At 43.5% G+C, this 24,473-nt stretch overlaps 1 protein-coding gene across 14 annotated transcripts in view; it reads left to right on the plus strand.

The window, feature by feature from the left end:
* bru3 (CUGBP Elav-like family member bruno 3) overlaps positions 1-24,473 on the plus strand; it is a 199,143-nt gene that overhangs the window by 165,881 nt on the left and 8,789 nt on the right. For 9 of the 14 annotated variants that reach the window (XM_086910942.1, XM_086910969.1, XM_086910937.1 and 6 more), the window contains 6 exons: positions 4,936-5,015; positions 15,766-15,912; positions 16,132-16,270; positions 17,606-17,773; positions 18,337-18,438; positions 22,699-22,776. In XM_086910942.1, coding sequence (XP_086767068.1) covers positions 4,936-5,015; positions 15,766-15,912; positions 16,132-16,270; positions 17,606-17,773; positions 18,337-18,438; positions 22,699-22,776 — 714 coding nt within the window. The remainder of the gene's footprint in view (positions 1-4,935; positions 5,016-15,765; positions 15,913-16,131; positions 16,271-17,605; positions 17,774-18,336; positions 18,439-22,698; positions 22,777-24,473) is intronic. The other 5 variants (XM_086910927.1, XM_086910935.1, XM_086910931.1 and 2 more) reach the window with 4 other exon arrangements.

Consider the following 24,473-nt stretch of genomic DNA (forward strand, 5'->3'; position numbering starts at 1 on the left):
CCTTTTTTTTAGTTCGTTTCTGGCTTCGAGGCAGTCCCCCCCTCTCTCTGTCTATGTACTTTGTAAAACCGAGCGTTGTACCAATTACGAGTGCTCGCGTTCAACCCGGGCCGGATTTAGTAGCTTCATCAATGAAATTGATTCGTTTGGTCCGGTGTCGACACACAAGCTGCATGTCATGCCGCCAACTCAAACGGTAGTTATCGAGCACATGTTCCCACGATTTACACGTACCGTTTTGCTCTTTTACCGGTTTCATCACCCTTGCCCGCGTGTCTCCATCTTTGAATCTGCGAATCGCCTCCATTTTTTGGGGGACTGAGCTTTTATTTCTTGCCCCCTGACGGATTAGAGGGGTGTGGCAATTGGAGAAGCAAGGAAAATTTGATATCTCAATTATACGGCCCCATTTTTCCATCGAATCGGTTCCATTTTTAAGGGAAAAATTTCGCTTTTATTTCTTGCCCCCTGACGGATAATCCTGAAATTTCATTTGTTGATGCTTGTGGCATCGAAAACGTGTAAAACGAGGCGTCTCTTTGATGCGAATCGGTTCCATTTTTGGGGAAAAAATTTCGTTTTTATTTCTTGCCCTGATAATCGTGAAATTTCGTTTGTATACTTGTGGCATCGAAACGCGTTTGAAAAACGCGTAAAACGTGCGATTCGACGTTAGATACGAAATGACAATAGGAAGCTCGCCTGTGACAGGGACGATCCGTTTCCTCAAAGGGATATTTATCCCCCGTCCAATCCAAGAGAATCGATCATTGATTTTAATTTCTCTAATTTTAACCCTTCGCGACTCTCAGGCACCGCTTGAATTGATACGGCAATTATTTACGTTTGATTTCTTTAAAATATCGCTTCACGAATAGATTCCTAAACTGTTTACTTGTATAACATATTATCGAATGGTTAGATCTTTTTATCTGAAATTAGACGAATGGATCGAACTACATTTTCGATCTATTCGAAATATATTTTGTGAACAATTACTTCTATTCATTGAGAAATTAGTAAGAGAAAATGAAAAATTTAAGATAATTACTTAGATTTCAATATTCGACAAATTTTCTTTTCTCTCTAGATATAAAGATAGATAAGATATTAAAATATAAAAGTTAATTTGTGCGTCGTCGAACGAGCGCGAGAAATCGCGTGGAGTTGTGTTGCAAAGGGTTAAATTAATCATCGTGATATTTTAGAGATTTCGATCGTTTGTGGATCTTGGCCAAAGGTAAAATAAAACGAAGAGAAAAAAATCGATTTGAGGTTGCGTCATCGGTTGAAAATCCTCCTCAAATTCGTAATCCTCCTATTGTATATAACGAACAGCTGATAACAGATTTGTAATTACAGTTGCGCCTCAAGGAAGAGCATAATATCCTATAAAAACTGCTGTTATTGATATTAACACGACCGATGATGATCGTGTTGAATTTCCTCTAGATTAAAATTAAAATTTCTAGCGAAAGGATCGCGCGTAATAATCGTTGTCGGTTGAAAGAAAATGCGATCATAAGCGAGCGCGGCCAATGTTGATTCCATCCACGATTCCAACTGTTGCAGTTGGGGGCAAATACATACCCCGCATCGTCGATTTGCATTGAATTTCGTTGTTTGCTCGCAATTCGAACGCAGATGACACGGGGTTCACAGTTAGTTTCGAGTTATTTTTCATTCCGAGTTTGCATAAAAACGAAAACACACTTCCCCATCGTATTATTTTCACGTCGTGAACGGCTGCTTCGATGGCAGAGCAAATAAAAGGGCAACGTTAATTTATCGCGTCGAACCGAAAAGTTTTCGGAATAAACCGCGCCACCGATAATCTTTCCTCCACCGTGACTTCTCTCTTCAAAAACAATTAGACCCTCCACGAATGGATAAATTCAATTGTGTAACTCTCGCTCGATATATAAGTTCTCTTCCATAAGTTCTTTTCCACGTGTAACGAGATTGATCAATAATTTCGCGCTGCCCCTTTCGACGGGATTAACGAAAAACCGAAACGAGAGAGATTGCTTACGAGTGTTACTTGTTTCAAAAATCGAGAGTACAGTTTCGCTCGATCGAAACTTTCACGATCGAGCATTCGTCCTTGGATCAAAAACTGAGACGAAATCGCGGCCGAAGATTATCCGGAGGAAGGAAGGGGTTGGATTAAAACGTCCGTTTTTCGATTACCCCCTTCTTCTTCTCCTCCATCCACGACTCATATAATCAAATACCGATCGAATAATACCTCGAGCATAAAAAGATTAGAAAAAAGAAAAGTTCGCCTCGCATCATAATCATCCTCCTTCCTTCTCCTTTGGAGAGTTTCCAACGAGGAGGAGGGTATCGAAAGTCTGGGGCTCGCCGGACTATAAAACCGGCGCAAGCAGCGCGCGTTAGCGCTTGGACGTGGAGGGGGATTGTAGGTGGATGGATGGATGGATGGATGGATGGATGGGAGGGAGGGGAGGGGAGGAGGGGAGGGGGGAGGTCCGCAGAATAAACTTAGACATGTTTGCCGAGCAATCAAATATATGAGTGGAAAGTCTCGCAGGCGTTATCGATTGGTTCGTGGTTCGAGGGCGGGTGTGGGAGAGGAGAGAACAGTGGAGGAGGAGGCGGATGGGTCGCGAAGGGGTCGGCTCGAGACAGAAATGGGAGAGATCCACGAAACTGGTCTACATCTCGTCGTCGTCGGTGGAGGGCCGGAGCGGTTTGTCCAGTGTTTGTTGTTCGCCGTTATTCGAGGGGGGCCAAACATAGTTTTCGAGAGGGAAGGAGACACACGCGCACGAAGGGATCGGTGGAAATTATTATTTAAAGGGGCGAGCTATCTTAGTTTTTCTTAATTTTTCTTTCTTTTACAACAGCTCCTCCTTAATTGTGCAAAATGTAACAAATTTACAAAGTGAATCGAAAGAAAAAGAATTCGATTTAAACGTTGTAAATTATTTTGCAAGAGCCACGTTTCAAGGGTTAATTAAGCCAGCGGCTCTTGTTTGGAGATAGATTGGAAATATGGCAAGTAAAACGGGATTCCTATTCGAGTAATGAAAATACTATTTAAATACTATTTTTTCGTGGAAGCGAGAAACGTTTCGTTTTGGGGAAAAATCAAAATTCAATCAAGAACGAATTAAGAACAACTTTTTTCGAGAGAGAAATAATAAACGTAACTTTGTCAACTCCCTTCGAAAACTTATTTCGAGTGAAGGAATCCAACTTTTCCAAAAAAAAAAAAAAAAAAAAACGCGAGAATACAAATACGGGAGGGTCGAACTTTCGAGAAATTCGACTCTTTTATTTTCGTCTAGCTTCTCCGAAGAAACGAGGGGGGGAAGAAAAATCTGAAGATCGTCCTCGAGAGTCGGAGATTTCGCTTGCACAAGAAGGAATAGCGGTATGGGCCGGAACAAGCTCGGACAAATTCTTGCGACGACAGGGATTGAATCGCGAGAAAATCTTATCCACCCACCCCTCGGATCGCTTTTATCTCCGATTTCGGACATTCCTCCTCCCTCCATTCTTGTCGCTCACTCTCCTCCTCCTCTGGAACGCTATATATACACACACACACACACACACACACACACAATATATATATATATATTGTATATATGTATACACGGTTAAATAGCGGAGGATTTTATATCCGATAAAACTGAAACTCGATGCCCCAAGGTATCCTCAGCTGTGCAAACGATTTTATTAATTCATCAAAACGATGTTCCTAGTTTATCTTCCCCGGGTAATATTTTTCTCTCTCTCTCTCTCTCTCTTCTCCCCTCCCCTCATCCCTCTTTTTCCTTTTTTCAACGGGGAAATACGAGCCGATACTCCGCGGAGTGGTTTCGCGATGAACGGGAAACTTTGGCGTGTTTTAATTAAATTTGAAATAATTATAACGGGTGTTGTTGGTAATAATTCTTCGAGCGATCGAAGGGTATTAGTTCGAAGAGAATAGTTGTGCAACGGTTCGTCTTTCTTCTCGTACGAAAAAAAGGGGGAAAAAGATACGATGTTGCTGGAGAGTTGCGAATCGAGAGTTATTAAAGTTCGATACATTTTCGAAACGTAATAATATTTGATCCTTTCGCGATAAAGAACGAGAAGAACAAACGAACGAACTTGCCAAAGTTTCCTGGTTAAAATCGACGCGACGCGGATCGAATCGAAAGCGTAGCGCGCACCCATTTCTTCCCTTTCTCCTTCGAGAATTCGTTTAAAATTATCATTGGCCGGTCGCGAGCGTTCCCTCCTCCATCCATTTATTTATTCCGCGAACGAATTCCTGGATCGTGGCAATTTTTCAGGATCGTTTGCGATACGCAACCGTTATTGGTCGAAACGAAAGGAGCCGGTGTCCCGGATAACGGACACCGCTCCTCCGTTCCTCGTGGTAAACATCTTTTATTAAGTGCACGTTGCGCTCCGCTGGCGCGTCAATTTTTCAAAGCACCCTCCGGTTCTTTGTCTTCGCGTCTCCATCTAACTATAACGATAAGCACGCGTAGCTGGGGAGGGAGCAAGGGGCCGATTAATCGTTCCATCATCGTTAGAGATGGTCTCGACTTTGCGACAATGGCGGAAACGGGGAGGGGAGGATCTCCTTCCGAGATGAAACGAGATTTTTCGTTTCCTTTTTTTTTTTTTTTTTTTTCCGTTTCATCCTCCGGACGATCGATCGAAAACTTCAGGGGGTGAAACAGTTTTTCTCGACGAACGAACAGGGGGGAGGGGGTGGAAAAAAATAAAAGAACGATATTTCGTCAAGTTTCGCGATATCAAGGAAACGCGATACGGCTTAAAATTGATAATGCAACATATTTCCGATGGAAATGTTAATAATCCCTCGTGCCTTGCCACTCCGAAAAACAAAATTTACGAATTAAACGACCATTAACGAAACTTTCCCCTCTCTTTTTCTTTTTCCAGGCTGTGCATTCGTAAAACTTTCATCGCATCAAGAAGCGCTAGCGGCGATCAATACCTTACACGGTAGCCAAACTATGCCGGTAAGTGTGCACAATGCTGTTTTTAGGGCTGTCTTCGCGCGAATCGCGGTTTTGAAATTATTTATCATTGGCGAAAAATCGAAGTTTTTTTTTGTTTGTGAAGGAGAAGTTGGAAACGAGGAGGAGGACGTGGGCTGGCTGGCCGGTCTATCTACGTAATGACCGTTCGTCGTGGCTGCAAACACCCCCCCCCCTCCCTTCCGTTGGCTGCGATCTAATGACTGGCCAAACAGAAATCTGCATAACACTTGGAGAAGTGTGGGTCACCTCCTCCCCCAAACCGCCAAACTTTCCCAGCTTAGGGCTCCACCATCCAGGGCGGGGAATTCCTAGTTGTAATTGAATTGTCAGTGAGTTTCGGCCGGGATTCCACCTGCTGATTGGCGAAAGTTCGCAAAGCCGCTTGCCGAACTTGACCATACAACATTCCTCTCTCCCTCCCCCAGGCATCGTCATTATTATCGTCCTTCGGTTGTTCGCCGAAGGTGGTTCATCGACGTATCGAAGTTTGTTGGCTCGCCAGTTTATTAGGATTACGACCCCAGGTTGTGCTGGTGGGATGGGGCTCGGTGGATCGGTGATTAATGACGAAAACGTTGACTGTCGGTGATCGATGGGGAATAATAGCGCGTTGGATCGTAGAATTATTGGCGTTTGTCCCGTGGATTTCCTCCTCCTCGTCGAAAGGTAAAATTGTAAAATACGAACGGAGTAACGAGTAAAATATATATATATATATATATATCTTGTAGACGTTGAGATTCTATATTTTTTTTTTTTTTTTTTTCGATTCAAATACGATCGAATTTATCGTTGTTCGTTGATGATCTTTTTGGCAACGAAAGGTAACGCTTGATTGATTTTCCAAGGTAATTTTTTTTTTTTTCTTCAAGAAGACGAGGCTCGCTACAATAAAAAAGTTATCCTATTACGTAGTTGCAGATGAAACGGCTAAATTCTCAATAAAACTTTCAACGTTCAAAGTTTTATTAAAAAAAACAATATTAATCAAAGTACGATCCATCAAACTTGATGCAACTCGAACCCGTGGCAAAGACACAACTTATAATTACGTATATATATATTTATATAAAATAAAAAAAGAGACATTAATCGATCGAGCTCGATATATTTTCGTTTCACAAACGAATTCTTCGTAACTCTCTGTCGATCATCGACTGCAAACAGTTCGGTTGCCGAAAAGGTCGCGAAAAGGAAAAAAAAAAAAAAAAAAAAAAAAAAGCTTCGTTCAAAGTTCACGCGTGTCGCCACGAGAGCACAAAAGAAACGAATCCATCGGTGTAGGAGAGACGCGGAAAGTCCATATACACCCTCTATTTTCCTACGTATCCGGCAATTGTTTCGTCGGTTACAAAAAAAAAAAAAAAGAAAAAGGAAAAAAAAAGACGTTGACGCCGACGTATTTCCCCGACAGAAAGGCAGAAATTCGGGCGACACGTGTGCGACGAAAAGAGGGGAGGGGAGGAGAGACGCGAACGAATATACGTATTGCTCGTTACAACGCTTTAATCCAATAGCGGGAATACCGGAGGAGGAGGAGAAGTTTAGGACCCGTGGACTATTTGCCCTTAAAAGAGAGGCTGACGTGGCGCGGTAATATGCAGATCGCTTAATTATCACCGCGAATTATGCAAATCTTGACACCGGCGTTACGAGATTTCATCCAGGCGGGGGTTTGAACCATCGAGCGGCTCAAAGGGCGGGGTTTGCCGTTTCATTAGGACGATTCTAGATTTATTAGCCCCCGCGGAGAGAAGCGTGGGTGAATCGGCGGCCCCTCCCCAACTCGCGTTAAAATTTTACCTCGCCCCATTTGTTTTTATCGCGTAAACTTGCCAACCTGCCTCATCAACCCGCCTTGTCTGAATATTCCTCGTCAAAGATTCACGCTTCGTTTCATATTCTCTCTTTATTGAACGGAAAATGTTTTCGAGGCTGGTTCGAATAATACGTTTATTGTAATAGCGGTATTTCGGTTAAAAAAAGAAAAAAAAAAAAGAGAAGTTTCGTCGTCATCGTCATACGTTCCGGGGAAAGAAATGGGATTTTATTTGGCGAAAAACGTGTATATTCTCGACGAGTGGATCCAATGGTTATACCTGGAACGTTCTCGTTTAACAAGGACGCGGCTCGAGATTTTGCTCTTCCCTCCAAGTCCGCCCTTGGCTCGTTCTCCTCCTCGATATACCGAGAGTCCTTGGAATGTTCCCGGCGGATCCCTCGTATCTTCGAGGCCCCCCAACGCTATTCGCGCATCCCTCGATTTAACAGGCCTTAATCATCGCAAGGGCCGTAGCTGAACGTTTTCGTCCTGTGACCAGTTACCTCGAGCATCCCCGAGAATATATACCATCCTACCTACCCACTTAATCGTCCCACCTCTCCCTTATGCGATCCTATTGTTTTCCTCGAATCTCTACGGAATGGATACATTTGATCGCAAGTGTTCTCTTCGATATTGAAACGTTGGAATCGATAAGATTTTAAATTGAACGAAAATTATTGCTCTTGAGTTGCTCGATGAATTTGTTTTGTATTCAATTTTAATAATGATTCAATTCGTATTATTCAGTTATTACGTGTATTTGTCTTGCAATAATTATCCCACCGATAACACGCGTTACGTATTTAATTACAGATTTTAAACTCGATAAGATACGTACGTATTGCGCGTGGAATGTGAAAAAAATCGCATCTGCGTGGGAGAGAGAGAGAGAGAGAGAGAGAGACTAACGATTGCGCCACGTTGCGAGAAACTAAGCTGAACACGGTTCAAATCAAATTATATTCCCTCGCTGTGTTAGAGTATCGTTTATTTTCTCTGTCTCTCCTATTGAAAGAAGTAGGATTACCGAATTATATTCAATCATTGTCTGTGTTTCTTTGTTTCCGTAATATCACCGAATAACCGATAAAATTATTGATAGTGAATAACGCTTAGATTTATAAAATCGAAAAAAAAACATTCTTGTCCGGAAACAATTTTACACAATTTTACGATCCAGAGAAATTTTAGAAATATCACCGAGTCGAACGGGCGTTACTTTTAAACGAAAACGAAAACATTTAACGAGATCTGATGTTATATATTTCAGAGAGATCTCGAATATCTCTGTTTACGCAGTTTTGGCATCTCTCTTTGCGCAGAATTTATTATCGTTACATCAACGAAATTGGTATTCCGGAAATAAAACTTGCCACAATCAGAAACGGTGAATGGATATTTCTACTACGAATCGGTGGAAACGGTGGATATTTTTATCCATCGGGCAAGAATTACGTAACGTAGGGGAAACGCGCGTTTGCATAATAACGCGTGTTCGAAAGTAGAATGATTTACCGAATGATGAGAAAGTTTGTACAAAAAAATTGTAATAACTCTTCTTTAAATTAGCAAAAGTAATTACCGACCATGGATCATTTTACTAAAAATGTATCGTATCGGCTTGAGCAAGTTTATCCTAACGGTAAGCAATTACGACAGATTCTAACTCATTAAAACTTTACTGAAGCTTTGTTAAAAGAAATTGAGTTAAAGGGAAAAATTTTTCTATACAGCTTTTAATTAGCGGTCGAGTAAAAAGTACACGTTGTAATTACCTGCATTTCTTAATCATTAAAAAAATTGTAATTCCTTCTTTACTTTCTTCTACGCGTTCGAGAAAAGGACACACGTGCGTATATTAATTTTCAAACACCGATTCTTAATCGTTCGTTCAAACGCTTTTTTAATCGCGTCTCGAAAAAAAATCGCTATCCGTATATCCAACGTATATCTATCTATTGGGGCCGGGCCACACGAGATAATATTTCTTTTCGCCGAACAACTTCTGAACCCAACTATTGCGGTTAATATTTCGCAGTGTCAATACTGCAGTTTCCCCCTTCCTCCCCCCCCTCCCCTCCCCCCGAGCGGAAAAAAAACCCGCTACTTTATACGACTGAAGTTCTGTAAACATTTTTCACTTCGGATTCAGTAACCGTGTAATATGATTTACGTTGCTCGAATAGACGACGCGTTCGCGCACTCGTTCAACTTCAACGGCCAATATTTTTACCGTATCCCCCCCGATCCGCTTTTTCTTTCTTCTTCTTTAAGCGTTATAAGTTTCCATCAAACAGCCAGCGCGAAAATATTATATTTCCAACTCGGCCCCTCGATCATCCTGTTCATCCGTGAACCTATCGAATTTCGAGTAGCCGATTCTTTCTCTTCTATCATCGTCGTCATCATCATCATTATTATTATTAATTCAACGATTATCGATTTAAGAAAGGATCTTCCAAAAACGAAAAAGAGAAAAACTTACAATTTCGAGAGAGAATCGATAGCTCGATCGAATCGAGCCGGACTCTATACATTTCGGGGCCGAATTTACATCTATATTGTGGAGGAGGGACATTTCTCTAGGGGGTCGGCCGTGATCGTGGCTCGGCTCGATTTCGAAATCACAGCGACCTGAACGGTGTGTGTGTGTGGGGGAAGAGAGAGGTATCAACTGATCGATCATTAAACCCTGGTTATTACCGTGAAAAATTGGCGGCCAACGGCGAGAGCAAATTCGGATCGTCCTTCTTCTCTCCCCCCCTCTCCCTCGACCGCTCATCGAGCCGTGTAACGCGGTTTCCTCTACTCGAATCGACAGGGTGTTCACGCGTCACGCGACGGCAGCGGCGGCCAATATTTCTGCCGGGAGGAGTGAATATTTTGCGGGGTGGTCCCTCCTTCCCCCGCGCGGTGGAACGTGTCACCGTTGGAATGCGAGCCCTCGCGCTCGTAGTTATGCCTTCTGAAGCGTGTGACATTTCTTGTCACGCCTCGCGACACGCTCGCGGCGGCCCACCGCCCCCTCCGCGGCGGTCGAGACGTGCTCCTCGTTCACCCTGCAGTGCCTCTGCAAACTCCTGAAATGTCTCGTAATAAAAGCAAACCTACGGGAGAGAAGGGAGGGAGAGAGAGAGAGAGAGAGAAGTGTTTTGCCACGTTGGCGAACACAGGACCGTTTCCTCCCGCGGCGTAGGAATTTTACGTAACGTTGCCCCGTTTTTATTTTACACCCCGGCCAGCCAACCCCTTCGGGCGTGGCGGCGCACCGCTCGGAAATTAAGTGCTCGGAATAAAAAGACAAAGCCCCCTCCTCCTCCTCCTCCTCCTCTTCCACCCAAGAAGGGGACGCGCGGCCGCGAATTTAAAGAACGTCGCCGCCTCCCGTCGCGCACGAGCTGCGCTCTTTTTTTTTTTTTTCTTTTTTTTTTTTTTCGCCAAGAACGAAACGGAACGATCGATACAACGACGCCTCTCCTTTTTGTTTTTTCGACTATCGAAAGGATGATTGAGAACGTAGTTGGTTAATTAACTATCGATGGATGGATCTGATACTAATAAGAGCAAAAAGATTCGATGAAAGAAAGATTTTTCGTGATTTTTCGTAGGGCGATGTAACACGAAAAAAGAAAAGAAAAAGGAGAGGCGCGTTGACACGGCCGATTAGGTAGGCGGACTCGAAAAGTTCATTAAACGAAAGGAAGAAAAGTAGAAGCGTGTGTTGCGAGGGGGAGGGGATCGATGGGAGTAGCCCTCGAGCCTCGGCGGATGTTCTCCTTTCTGTTCGAGGAAACGAGCGAAAAGTGGATGGAAGGAAATTGTCTCTGCATTAACGGAGGCTCGGAAACTGCTTCCAACATTTAATTAAAGACATTCCCTGAGTAATTCCCTTGGCGGCCTCGTAATTGCATTGCTTTTATCTCCTGTACAACTGTTACTTGTTTGCCGAGTCTCTTTTCTATCTTCGGAGAGGAAACGCAATCGAGCGTGAGACACGGAGATATCTTATGAAATAAAAATCGTATACTCGCTCGACAAGCACCGGTTCTTAATATCGCTGTTATCGTGATTAAATTTGTTGAAAGGGCCGGGTTGATAAAATTCTCTCCCCCCGACAGAAAAATTAATCTTACTCGTTCAACATTCGTCCTTCCAATATTTTCGAACAAAAATTTCTTCGCGTCCGATAAGCCTCGAAATTTTACGGAACAATCGTAAACAAGTCGACAGAAAATAAGAAACTTATTACAATCTGTACAACAGAATTAATTTCCAACTTGTGTTATTCAAAAATTTGTCACTCGATCAATCGGAATCCGTGAAATCGTGTTTCGAGTTCTTTCGCCGTGTCCTCGTTATAACGGGATCGAATTGAAAAAATAGTTCAAAGCGAGAGATTCCTTTTTTTTTTTTTTTTTTTTTTTTTATTGCCTCTCCCTCGAACGAGGCGCGAAACTTGTAACTCGAAGCGCCGCGGAGAATTGGATAGTTTCGGACACGGAGGGAGAGGATGATCGCGTGGACAAGGGGCAATCGGCCGGTCTTGCGGTTCCAGTTGTATCCATTGAAATTACCAGCTGGCGAATTGGCAAGTGTGATGGTGCAGCTAACGGGAGAACCTCCAATCAGTAGGTAATTGCTTCATTCCGTTCCCGGCTCGGACGCAATATCGCGGTTCTCTGACCCGTGCCTTCACTTTCAAAGATTTCCACCTATCTCAAAGGACCGTGGGACCGAGAGAGAGAGAGAAGGGGCAATTTTTCCCTCGTCCCAAACGCGTCGATTCGTTCCATTCGATGGACGACGCTTCTTCTTCTTCTTCTTTTTTTTTTAATCTCGCGTTACACGAATCCACTTCGTCGTCCCGCGATTATTAAATTGATAAAAAAATTTCGAAATTGAACTTGAAATTAGAAGAAGAAGACGAGGGGGAAGGAAAAAATGAAATTGTAAAGATTCGGGGCGAAACGGAGCAAAGAAGCCTGTATGTGAAAGGAACGGATAATAAAGCTTGCCACACAACAAGTGAACGAAAAGAGGTAGGGAAAAGTAGACGAGGAATCGGAAGGGATCATAAGCATCGTTCGAGCTCGCGTTTCCGACGATTTCGCCGTTAACAAAAGCAGCCGCCAACCGGACAACAAAGTTCGCCTCTCGTCGAGCCCCCTCCCCTCCCCCTGTAACGAAGACTTTGTGTACCCCTCTAGCGCCGGTATAACGAGACTGCGCTTTTCTATCACGGATTTTAAAGAGACAACCTGCACACGGTGAAGTGTACAAACATAACGAGCCGAGGAGTGGAAAGCGTTCAAACGTTTTCCTCCTCTCCCTCTCTTTCTCTCTCTCTCTCTCTCTCTCTCTCTCTTCTTCGTGATATCGCTTGGGGTGGCTTTTTCTTTTCGCGTGTAGTTGAGGAACGTTGGATCGGAATTAATGAACCGTAATCCCCCAATAATGAGGCTTCGGCTTCACTGGCTCTGATACGACCTCGCCACCCTTCTTACCACCCTCCCTTACCACCGCCCCCTCCCCCTCCCCCCACGCACATCTATCGATGCGCATCCTCGCCCCGTGTAAATGTCACATATGCCACGCGACTTAGCCAACCATTTCCACGACGCAACGGGGAAAGAGAGAGAGAGAGAGAGAGAGAGAGAGAGAGAGAGAGAGAGAGAGAGAGAGAGAGGCGTTCGAGGCTGTCGACGCGAGACAAATTATTTTCCTCAACAACACGCGTCGATGCTTTTCACCGCGCATAACGAGTTGTTCGAGCTCCGTAGAGAGAATACAAAATGTCGTGCCCCCTCTCCCCCCCTCCCCCGTCCTCCCGCTATTTACAGCCCCCATTTCCGTGAACAGCCGTGTCGATATTTTTCCCAGCTTTACGACGGGACCGCCCCTGCGAATATTTTCGCCCTGCGAATTTCGCCCATCGCCAATGACCTCCGCGCCATCACGCTTGCCCTTCGCCCCTCCCATAATATTACATCCTCTCGCGAAATTATCTCACGAAATTTCGTCAAAATTCTGATCTTTCTGGCATTTCTGGTAATTCCTGGTAATTTTGTTCGTGGGCGAACGGTATTTAACGAATGTTTTCGTTCGTGAGATGAGTTCACGAGTAACAAGTAATCGATTACCCGTGAAATAATCCTATCCACAATCTTCCCGAGTCGAAGGAATTCGAATCGAAGAAATATATATCTTTATTCGACAAGGTAATATTATTTCTCGAAGGAAACAATTGTTATGAATGTTAATGGGATCATTAAAGAAAAAGCATATAACAACGTGCCATTATTATTACTTAGCTCGCGTCTGACAAGTGTAGTAAATTTAAATTTAGAGCACGGACAATTCTCACGAATAATGTGAAATCGTATCCGATCGAAACGATCTTGAACCGGCGTTTAACCGGTGATAATACAACCCCTTTCGAACAAGCGCGGTCAAAATTAAGGGCGTTTTAACCCGAGTTTCACGGTTTCGCGCGAATATAAGGGTGGAGGAACGGCACGTATGAGCTTCTCCCGGATACTCTTGATATTAGTTACAGTAATGTGGAAAGTTGTATCCAGCCATGAAACCCGCATAACTTTTATGCCTTGTAAACTGCTGCTGTGTTGGATCCAGGTTTCCTTGAAAACGGGCCGGTTATACGCGCGTTTGGCCCCATTCGACTCGGGCCGTAAAACGAAACTTTTTAATAATTGCGACCCCCTCCCTTCCCCATTGTCGTTTCCTTCTCTCCCTCCTCCCCGCCTTCGATTCATCGATGAATGGTGTTCGACACCCGTTCTCGCGTGACCGCGAGGCTAAAGTGCCGCTTCGAGTTAAATGCTAATGAGAGAATGAAAAATATATCTGGCCCGCTTTGAAAGCTTTTAATAATATCCCCGTGAATTCGAGCTCGGTGAATTTATCGACGTGTTCGATCTCCAGATACGATTCGGAACGAAGCCAAAATTTTTGCCAATAAAAAAAGAGAGAAAAAAAAAAAAGAATCTCCTCCAACGCGTTCGAGTTGAATTGCGCGTTAAAAGAAAAAAAAGGGATAACGCGCGACAAGATATTTCAATTTTTTTTCCCTCCGTACGAAAAATTTGACTCCATGTGACGAAACTCTCCGACTTGATTCCGTGGGATCCTGTATAAATTTTTATACACGAGCTCGTTTCGTCGCTCGATATATATCCTGACGACTGTGTGTAAGGGATTTTTTCGAAAACGAAATAAAAAACGGGGGGGAAAAAACGCGAGCGAAAAAGTTTTTACAAATTTCGAATCCTTTGACAACGACACCGGCAAATGTGTCGGCAACGAGAGAAATAATAATAAAAGCAAAAAAGCGCTTTTTATACAGAGAACGCACAATATCCTCGACACAATTGGGCCGATATCGACGATACCCTATCCGATTGAAAATCGTCTCTCGGTTATAATACATACGGTTCGATCGACGCGACCGATTCTTGGATCATCCTTTCCCATTCGGTGCTTAACCCGTGCCCGTGCACGAACCGGTATTATCGCGTACGTATTACACACGTTTTTAATGCAACGACACGTACCGCCACCGATTTCTCTCGTATAAACTCGCGTCGCTCTCGTGTACGGTTTTAGACCCATTTTTAAAACGTTTCGAAAAATGGCGGAAAAAAAAAAGTCAATTATTATCCGTTTCGATTTCATATCGAATAGTTTTCAATGGAATTTAACGGAATTTCTCGTAAGCTAGATTACGCTAACTCGAGCGAGCGAAAGACAAGTTTTCGTGCATCGATCGAAACCTCTGATATTATAATATTGATTTAAAGTTTCCCCAATTTCAACCGGATTTCGATCGAATCTTGAAGGTCGTTGCACATCGTTTTCTAAATAGTTTAAAAGGAAACTCGTAGACAACGTGGAAAGAATGGAGAGAGAAGAGAGAGAGAGAGAAAGGGGGATAAACGGTGGAAAATCGCGTGACGAGGAAGCGTGTCAACGGGTTACAATATTACCGTCGTTATATAAACTCAGACACGCCCAGCATTTGCATTGATGACGTGAATATAATATATCACCAGAAAGCTCGAAAGCCGAGCTTTTCCTCCAGCCAGCCACAATGGCCACACTGACCACCTGTTGCCTTTCCATTTATATTTTAGACGTGGTGAGAAACGTCATCGCCTTACGTATCCTCGTAAACATCTCAAAGGGGAACGTCTTCTCGTATTTTTGAAAAATGCTCCTGCTGCTTGTTCGACGTCAACTCGAACTCTACCGATTACAACGAAGAATAGATAATACGCGATTTTCTTTCCTTCCTTTCTTTCTCGCCTCCAAATCGAAATCGGCGCGTTTGCCTCGCGGAAAGTAAACGAGCGAGAGCTTTTCGGTTAATTTTTAATAAGCGACGAGGGGAGGAGGGTGGAGACGAGGTCGTAATCCTCTTTGATAATCACGCCTGTTGTCGAAGGCGGCGTTATTATCAAATTTTCCACGCGTTATAAATTCACGGAGGGGGGATGGGATGAGAAACGCGCACGAAGAAAATGCGAGGCCCCAGAAAATTATGCGGCTTTGGCTGCGACGACGGTAATCTCTTCGCTACAGCGCCGCCTCGTCTCATGGAAATTAAGGGCGGCCACGCCTCGGCTCGAGTATCCGATCTCGCGTCACAGACTTGCTCGTCATACCCACGCCAATTTACAACTTAATCCCAACACGATGAATCGCGCCACCACGATCTTTCGCTTTATCTCGCTAATTCAATTTTTCCTTCCAAATCTCCAAGACGACTTACTTGGAATCGGAAAGATTCCATCCAAGATTCGTGTCGATATTGTTTATTGTTTATCTTGTAAGAAAGTAAAACCATCTTGAAAACTTATGTGGAAAATCGTATACGATTTGTTTCAGGGTGCGTCATCCAGCTTAGTGGTAAAGTTCGCAGATACTGAGAAAGAGAGACAACTAAGACGCATGCAGCAAATGGCCGGGAACATGAGCCTCCTTAACCCTTTCAACGTCTTCAATCAGTTCGGCGCTTACGGCGCTTATGCTCAGGTGGGTCACATTACGGTTAATGGTTCTCCCCTCGCCACATTACCGGTCCCTGCTCTCGTTCTTGTTATCGCGAATCGATAATTGTTTCCATCCTGTTGTTACGAGAAATCGTTTAATTCAATTTTCCAATTCGGCTCGACAGAACAGATTTATTTCACGGATTAAAATCTTTTTAATCTACGTTTGGCCGCGTTTTCGATATAAACATTCTACTTACAGCAGCAAGCAGCCCTGATGGCTGCCGCGACAGCACAAGGCACGTACATCAATCCAATGGCAGCACTGGCACACGTTGGCGCTGGGCAACTGCCGCACGCGTTAAACGGCATGCCAAACCCTGTCGTTCCACCGACTTCCGGTACGTCTTTTTAATTATCTCTACCTAAACATCGACACTCCCCCTTTTTACCAACACGAGCAAACATATTTATTCCCGTTCCACAAAGATTAATCGAGGCTCGATTTGTTTGTTACTCTTGGATAAAAAAATATATATTCTCTGCGAGAATTTTGAAAAAAAAAAGGAAAGAAAGAAGGAACGAAAGAAGGGAGGGAGGTGGATATCCGAGAAATTATTCGAAATAAATGGGACACGCGAAGAAAATATACATATACCCTCCCATGTACCCCCTTATGTACACTTTGTTGCGAAATTTCCCAGTTTCGCCGGGGCGAAACTTCTTTCTTTATCTACCCATCCCCCCGTTTATTCCTTCCCGCGGATCCCGCGGCTGCAAGAGCGCGTACAGTCCGTTGCCTTATAACCGGCTCATAAATCAATACAACATTTTCACCGAGCGTGACTCGAGCGAAAGATATTGCCGGTACCGCGAAACTTTATCGAAAGCTCGCCGAACGGGGAGGAGGAGGAGGAGGAGGAGGAGAAGAAGCCAAAGTAGCACCACCGTTCCTTCCCTTTTTCCAAACCCACCCTCCCTGCCCTTCTCCTCCACCCGGTTCCTCTCATTCGCCAACGCGTACACAAGAGGAGGGAACGAAATATAGCGCACGCGGCCAGGTAAACCGAGCGAGGAAATCGGCTCTCCACTCCACGCGCCAGAGTTGGGGCGCGCGTCGAGCCTCTCCTCGAGCGAGAAACAACACCCCACGCTCGATACGGAAAAATAATATTTTTATTCCTTCCTCCTCCCCCTCTGATCCTTCCAACTCGGCCGGCAGATCGGCGGGCTTTTATTTCCTTCGGAGACACGACGTGTTCTTCGATTCGAGGTTGGTGTTTTATCTCATCTTCGCGTGTCCCAAACAATATAAGCGTGAAATTCGAGAACGATCTTCAATTTTTCTCCGAAATTATTACTCGTTTTATATTTTAAAATAAATGAATTCGAATGATTAAAAGCTAAACTTTAGAAAACAACAAATGTTGAAGCTTAATTGCTATCGATATCATCCCAGAAACCTGCGGATCCATCCGCGGCCGAACCCTCAAACACCTCCTCGCGCGTCCCTCCAATTACACGAGCACACCGTAAATATATCGGCTTGACAAATCGGTTGACGAGGATGATGTCGAGTGAGAGAGAGAGAGAGAGAGAGAGAGGGGGGGGGGGAGTAAGCGTAGGTAAGCGTAGGATCCAGATGTTGGACATCCGATGGGAGGGAGGGGGTGGGGGTGGGTGACCGAGGGGTCGGTGTTGTAAGAGCAAGAGGGTAACCGGTGTGTACTGATCAGGTTTGCTCGTAGGTACCGGTACAGGGCAGCCGGTTAACGGGGCGATACCGTCGTTACCGTCGCCAACGATGCCCAATTTCAACATGGCTGCACAAACACCGAATGGTCAACCAGCAGGTTCGGATCCTGGTGTCTACACCAACGGGATACCGCAGACCTATCCGGGACGTGAGTATCAACTCAGGCGCAGTGTGCCGCCCCTGCGCAATGCTCGGCCAATCGACGCCGGACTTTATTATTTTGCCTTCGCGATGAGAAGCGGGGTAACCTCGCCCCGCTGGTGCCCCAACGTTACCCTCGACTCTTCTATTACTTTTCTTTCCTCTCCTCGCGACTTGGAAAAATCTTTCTCGTTTTTTTCTCTCTCTCCCCTCCCCTCTTCTCTTTTTCTTCGAGACGAGGGGGGGGAGAGAGAGAGAGAGAGAGAGAGAGAGAGAGAGAGGTTGTCGGCGGGTAGTATCGACCTTCGAACGACCGCGTGTGGAGGACGCGAAAATTTCGATTTCGAGAATTTTAATTTAGACGGAAGCTCACCCAAGGAGGAGCGAAGGACCTCGTACCCTTTTTTTTTTCCTTTTTCTTTTTCTTTTACCCTTCCCTCGTGAAATCAGATTAAACTTGACGAGGGATCCAAGAATACACGGCGCGATATCGATTGGTCAGCGCGTATTGCGACAGGGGCCCTAGACGTAGGTCCGTCCCCGATAAGAGCTGAGCTTACTGAAGTGTAGATGCCCTCCATCTGTCCATTCCAGCACAAGGGCTGCCTAATGGGGAGGCGGCACTCCAGCATGCCGCCGCGTATCCCGGAATGCAACCCTATCCCGGTGTCGGTAAGTTTTTTCTTCCCCATTTACTCTTTCCCCTCTTCGTCTTCTATCGAGAATTCCGCAACGAGTTTTTCATCCAAACGCATCTCGTGGTGTGCTTCTTTTTTTTCTCTCGATAACGGCACGAAACCCGTAGGCCTCCAAACAGGATTCAGCGGATCCAAATCGGATTCCGTAGCCGAGTTTTGGTTAAAAAAATAAGAAGAAGAAAAAAGAGAGAGAAATCATGGTTGAAGACACAGTCGAAGTAACGTTTCGTCGATCGAAAGGCAAATGAACTCGAACGTTCGATTTTAATATGCTTTTATCCGAGCACTCGAGCACTTAAAAACTTTGAAAAATTCGATTCCGCTGATCGCGTTTCATGGCTGTTGCATGCAACTATTATTGGTCGCATGTGTACATTTATATACGTATATTATACATAAATGTATATAAATATATATACATGCACTACACCAGGATGGAACGTAGGCACGAAAATTCTATATCCAACTGTATATCCTCCAGGCTTTCAACAACGACTAAACGTTTCTCTTCTAACGTTATACGTTATACGACTTGGATACACATTAGTCGAAATATTTATTTACGAGCGTAAATTCGAAACAATCGTGACTCCCCTCCGTTCCATCCTGTACACGTATCGACAACACCGATGTATCCACGTTATCATCGTGTGATTATTATATACATATCGTATATATTACATGTATATATAGACGTGTGTATATATATATATATATATATAGGCGCGTTACATAATGCTTCTGGTGTGCTGCTACAGTGTAATTTCGATGTTCTTTTATAATATACGTCGTGTACATTATATATATATATATACATATATATACGTTATATATATATATCGTAACTCTTGAGCGCATCGTGTACCGTGCATGTTCATCGATACGCAAACAACACGCCGACATTATAATCGGCTGTCGAAGACCCGAACGATGTTACATCAAAATGCGATACACACCGGGGCAGAAATTATAATCCAATAACCAACATCAAAATGGACGATTCCGTTTCAGAGATAATCAACGTGCCGACGTAACTATACTTCGATTCGTTCCGCTCACCGTTAGCAATTAACGCGCGGGGTTTGATGAATTCTCTGTCCCAATGGTTAAATTAATAACAGAGCGAGCGAGAATTGGTGTTTCACCGTGGAAAGTCTCATAACCAGGCCGTCATTATCGACTGCAAAAACATGGAACCGCGGAAACCTTGACGCGATAACAATTATTATCCGGGTATAAATAGGGTGTGCAGGGTGTGGCAACTCCGTATGCCGATACCCGGAGCACGGTGTTCGAGAAAAAGTTTGAAAATTTGTCGTCGAGTCTTGGCATTTATCGGGGGCGACAGTAGTAAGTGTCAATTTAATTTTAATTTTCCAAGAATCGAGATATGATTACTTAACGCGGTTGAAATATCAATCCTTCTCTTTCGAATGTGAGTTTAAACGTTTTAACAAGTGTTTTAACTTTGAAAAATCTCGCGTGTTCAATCGAATGATCGAAATTAATTAACGGCAGGATCGGGGAAAAAGATCTTCGAACGTGGCATTTTTGTAATTCGTCTTTACTGACAATTTTCTTCTCAAACGATTCGTTCTTTGAAAAAGTTGTCAATAACCAATAACCAAAAAAAAAAAAAAAAAACAAAAAAAATAATAATAATAAATGTCTGTACATCGTGTTTCTAACTTGTTATTCAACGCGAATGGATTAATGCCGGACTGAATACGAGTGGAAAATTGGTAGGGAGTTATTTCACATGTGAAAGTAAATCAAAAAAATATAGAGTAGAATTTTTTGTTTCGGGTCCTTTTTTTTTTTTTTTTTTTTGATAAAATGAAGTTTGAACATGTTTGGACAAGATTTATTCAAGTATACATGTATTCGAACTAAATTTTCTCGAAAACGAAATGTCAAGCGAAAAAATTTTTGTTCATTTTCACGTGTAGAGTACTAATTGTTCTTTTGTATCCAATTCAGCGTTTTTTTTTTTTTTTTTTTTTTGCTTTTGCTTTTGCTTTTGCAGAAACTTTATATTAAATTTTTCATTTATTTCTGCACATAGAACAACTTCATATCCGGTTATATACACAAAACTTGCCACCACGCTCTGTACAAAGTTACAATAGTCGGAAAAATTTACTTATCGTGCAAGTTCGGCTCAAAAAGTTACCAGAAATAACGAAAAATCATTTTACGACATTTATTTTCTTGATAACATCAAGAGATGGAGCAAAATTCACGCTGCTCTTATTAATTCTACCGCGAACGATATTCTTAATCCAAACTATACTCGAAATATAGAGAGAGAAAAAAGAAAAAAAGAAAAAAGAAAGAAATCATTGAAATAAGAAACTTTCGAATCTCTCTTCCCATCCACCCGATATTCCTTTCTTCTGTTCCGCCCATTAACCCCACCCTTTCGGTGGATCTACCCTCCTCCTTTTTCACTATCTACGCGCGCGCACCGAATTGGTGAAAATTCATCAAATTTGAGGCATGACGTTCGTACGCCGCGTAGGCCCCCGCTGGTTTCCCGTGTTTGCCAAAGACTCGAAAATAGGATATTCTTTTTCTGTGTATTTTCGTCCAATGTACACAGAGGCGTGGAGATCAGCGAGTGGAAAAAAAGCAATCCGAAATATCGCGTGTCCGCTCTATCCGGGCGAGCCGGTAACCGAGGGCGGGTATACATGATGGCGTATTTATTTCATACGCCAAATGTCGGGACCATCGTTGGAGCGAAACCTCCGCTAACGTCAATCGGAATATATTAAAGCAATGTTTGCACGGAAATAATTAATTTCCAAGCGAAAATTTACCTCTTCTGATCTGAGAGAGCGAACCGCTCGTATCGTACCCTCCTCCCGATCATCCCTCTCCACATTCATCCGTCACAAACAAATATCAATCGCGCGCGCGTTTTAAATATTTGCCAAGGTATAATTAATGCCGTTATAATTGCCTCTCTCTAATATCAAAATGTGGCAAAAGTTGGTCGTTTCAATACGGTTGGAAATTGTTTCGAAATAATAATAATTCTTTCCCGAACGAGACCACTTTTGAAAATGATCTTCAATTTCGATTCCATCGCACGATTAAGGATACGACAATTTTCTTATCAACCCCGTTCGAGCGCTATCAACAATTCACCTTCGCCATCATCAACCTTCATCATCATCCTCTACGACTCTGGATTCGAAAACGCGCAGTTACGCGATGACCGCGACTTTAAAAGGATATCGCGTGACAGTTAATGTCGGTAATATCCGATAGGAGCGTGGCGAGATACAAAAGTATCGTGTTAAAAGTATGGCGGAGAAACGGTGAGAACGTTGAGGCTCGAATATCCTCGTCGCGTGGAAAAGACCGCAACGAACGCGGCGAACGGTGAAAACGAGACTTCTCCATCCGGTGACTTCCTCCCTCTCCCCACCCCCTTCGCTTCACTTCGCACAGTCTCACGTGACGCTGCGAGACGTGTTCTCATTAATCCCGGGAACCGGTAGCGGAGAATTATAGCGGAGTATCGGCGCGTGTATTCCCTCCCTCTCTCCCTTCCCCCCAATTTTCGTTTTTCGGGTGAATTAAACGCGGTTGTTTTCATCGTACCACCATGTTTTGTTACGAGCAATTATAAACTGTCCTGCCATAATTATTTCTCGACCGGACAACAATGCAATTTCGCATTAACTCGATTGACGTGTCCACCACGTGCAGTTTACCTTTTATTAATTTCGAACCTCGTTACACCGTTGCATTTCGTCGAATTATAAATTGTCAACGTAATATATATGCATATATATACATACATATATATATATATATATGTGTGTGTGTGCGCGAAAAACTGGTTACTCTTCGGTTTCTGAAAAATATTCGGCATCTTTGAAAAAAGAAAAAAAAAAAAATTCGTTTCGCTTTTTGTTATTACGAGATACAATATTTCTGCGTAATTGAAAATGGTTCTAATTTACGGGAAACGTTTCTACATTGCTGTACGAACGATAGGAAAAGAGCACTTAAAGTCGAAGGGATATTTTTTGGAAGGTGCGTCTCTGAAACGGTGAACACACGATTTTGCTTTTCTTTCTTTTTTACACGAAAACACTGATGGCCACTGAGAAGCTGCTGTATTATTACGGAAACGAAAATAGGAAGAATAAGAGCGGCATGCACCACGTGTATAGATGTGGACACATCATGATGTATTTGTTATTTGTTACTGTCGCAGCTTATCCCGCCGTCTACGGCCAGTTTCCTCAAGCTATTCCTCAGCCGATGACCGCTGTGGCACCCACGCAGAGGGAAGGTAAGTACAAAACACTCATCAACGTCTAACTGTTGACTGTAAACACAGAATGATTGTAGTCCCGAGATTGTAGATCCAACTCCCAAACGCCCAGACACGAGTTTATCCTTCGTCGTAACATCGTGCAAGGTACACAATTGCGATCAGAGGGAAGAGATTATTCATTCTCTTCGCGCGTTGCAGTGAAAAATGCGTGGAAAACTCGCTACACGCGCGGGAAAACGAATCTTTCCGATATCTTGCCTGGACAAATTTTTTCTTTTCAAAAGTGTCGGCAGCAAAAAGACCGAAATTCGATGAAATATTTCACCAACAAGCATGGCGATCGTATCACGAATATACGTACAAATTCAACGAATAATCAGCTAATCGAGAAGAATTCGAAACCTTTAAATCGAAAAATCTTCTACGTTTCTCGATTCACCTTTCCATCGTATCCAAGCGAGTGTTTCGACCGTGCAAACGCTGTTTTCGCAACGAAAACACGACTCCTCCACGAGAGTTCTTCTTCCAAGATAGATCTTTCTTTCCAACACGTTTCCACGTCTCGTGTTTCGTTTCCTCCTAGAGGAATAATTCCTAGCGTCCGTTCGATTTTTCGAACGGAGGGGCCACGATTAATTAAGTTCGAAGTTGAACGCGCGAGGATTAATCGAAATCGACGGCCGGGTCGAGAAGCGAAACAGTGCGAATCATTCGTCAACGTTGTCTAGGAGGAAACGACAGAGACAGAGAAAAAGAAAGGAAGTAGGGGGGGAGGGAGAGGGGGATTAAAGATGGCGGATAAGCGGGAGAAAAGAAAGAGGATAGCTGGCGAACCAGCGGAGCCAGCGCGCCTAATTGCAATTAACAACTCGCCATTATTAGAATATACGACGCCTAACAATGAGATAATGCAAATAAAACGAAAGTTTTAATTACTTTGCCGTTACGCCTGCCGGCGATCCGTTGTTACATCGTAGGATAATGGGAAGTTTACCGCGACAGCGTTCCCCCTACCCCTTCCCGCCTAACCCTCCCCCCGATATCCCTATTTTCCGCTCTCTTCCGGCAAAGCCTTTCCCCTCTTCCCCCCCCCAATGTATCACGCGGATACATTTTTCGCAGTATGCTTTTCCTATTACGAACAAACAATTGTTCCGATCGATCGAAAGAATTTATTCCAACACGAAGAAATTTGGAATATTTCTTGTTGATCGACGCTCGCGTTTCAACGAGATTCGATGATCATTCGCGTACGTATCATTGAAGTTATAATAGTTAGTGTTGTCGATGTACGATAAGTTTTGGAAATATTCGATTTATTTTATCTTTTCCCCCGAACAAGCGTATGTTTTGAATAAAGAGGATAGGAGAGCCTAATGGAAGAAGACAGGAGGGCGACGCAAGAAGAACGATATAATAGTTTACTCTGTCATCATTGCACGACATCGTTATATCAATTTTATATTTACTGTCGCTTCGTTCGTCGTTTTTTCTTTTCTTCTTTTCTTTTCTTTTTTTTTTCTGCTTCTTTCTAATCTGTTCTCAGTGTATATATTACATTATATACGTTTTACAAGGTGTTCTCGGTGTTCGTGTCTATCCTCTCTTCTCTTGATCAATGTCGTTGTTGCGACCCACCACCAACGACATTCTCAACCACGGAAAGTTCTACGTTTCATTCTTTGGATGGGTTATATATCGGTGTGTTTTCG

The sequence above is a fragment of the Apis florea genome, unplaced genomic scaffold (genome assembly GCF_048593485.1).
Source record: "Apis florea isolate Af1SG1 unplaced genomic scaffold, ASM4859348v1 contig_1789_pilon, whole genome shotgun sequence".
Taxonomy (NCBI): Eukaryota; Metazoa; Arthropoda; class Insecta; order Hymenoptera; family Apidae; genus Apis; species Apis florea.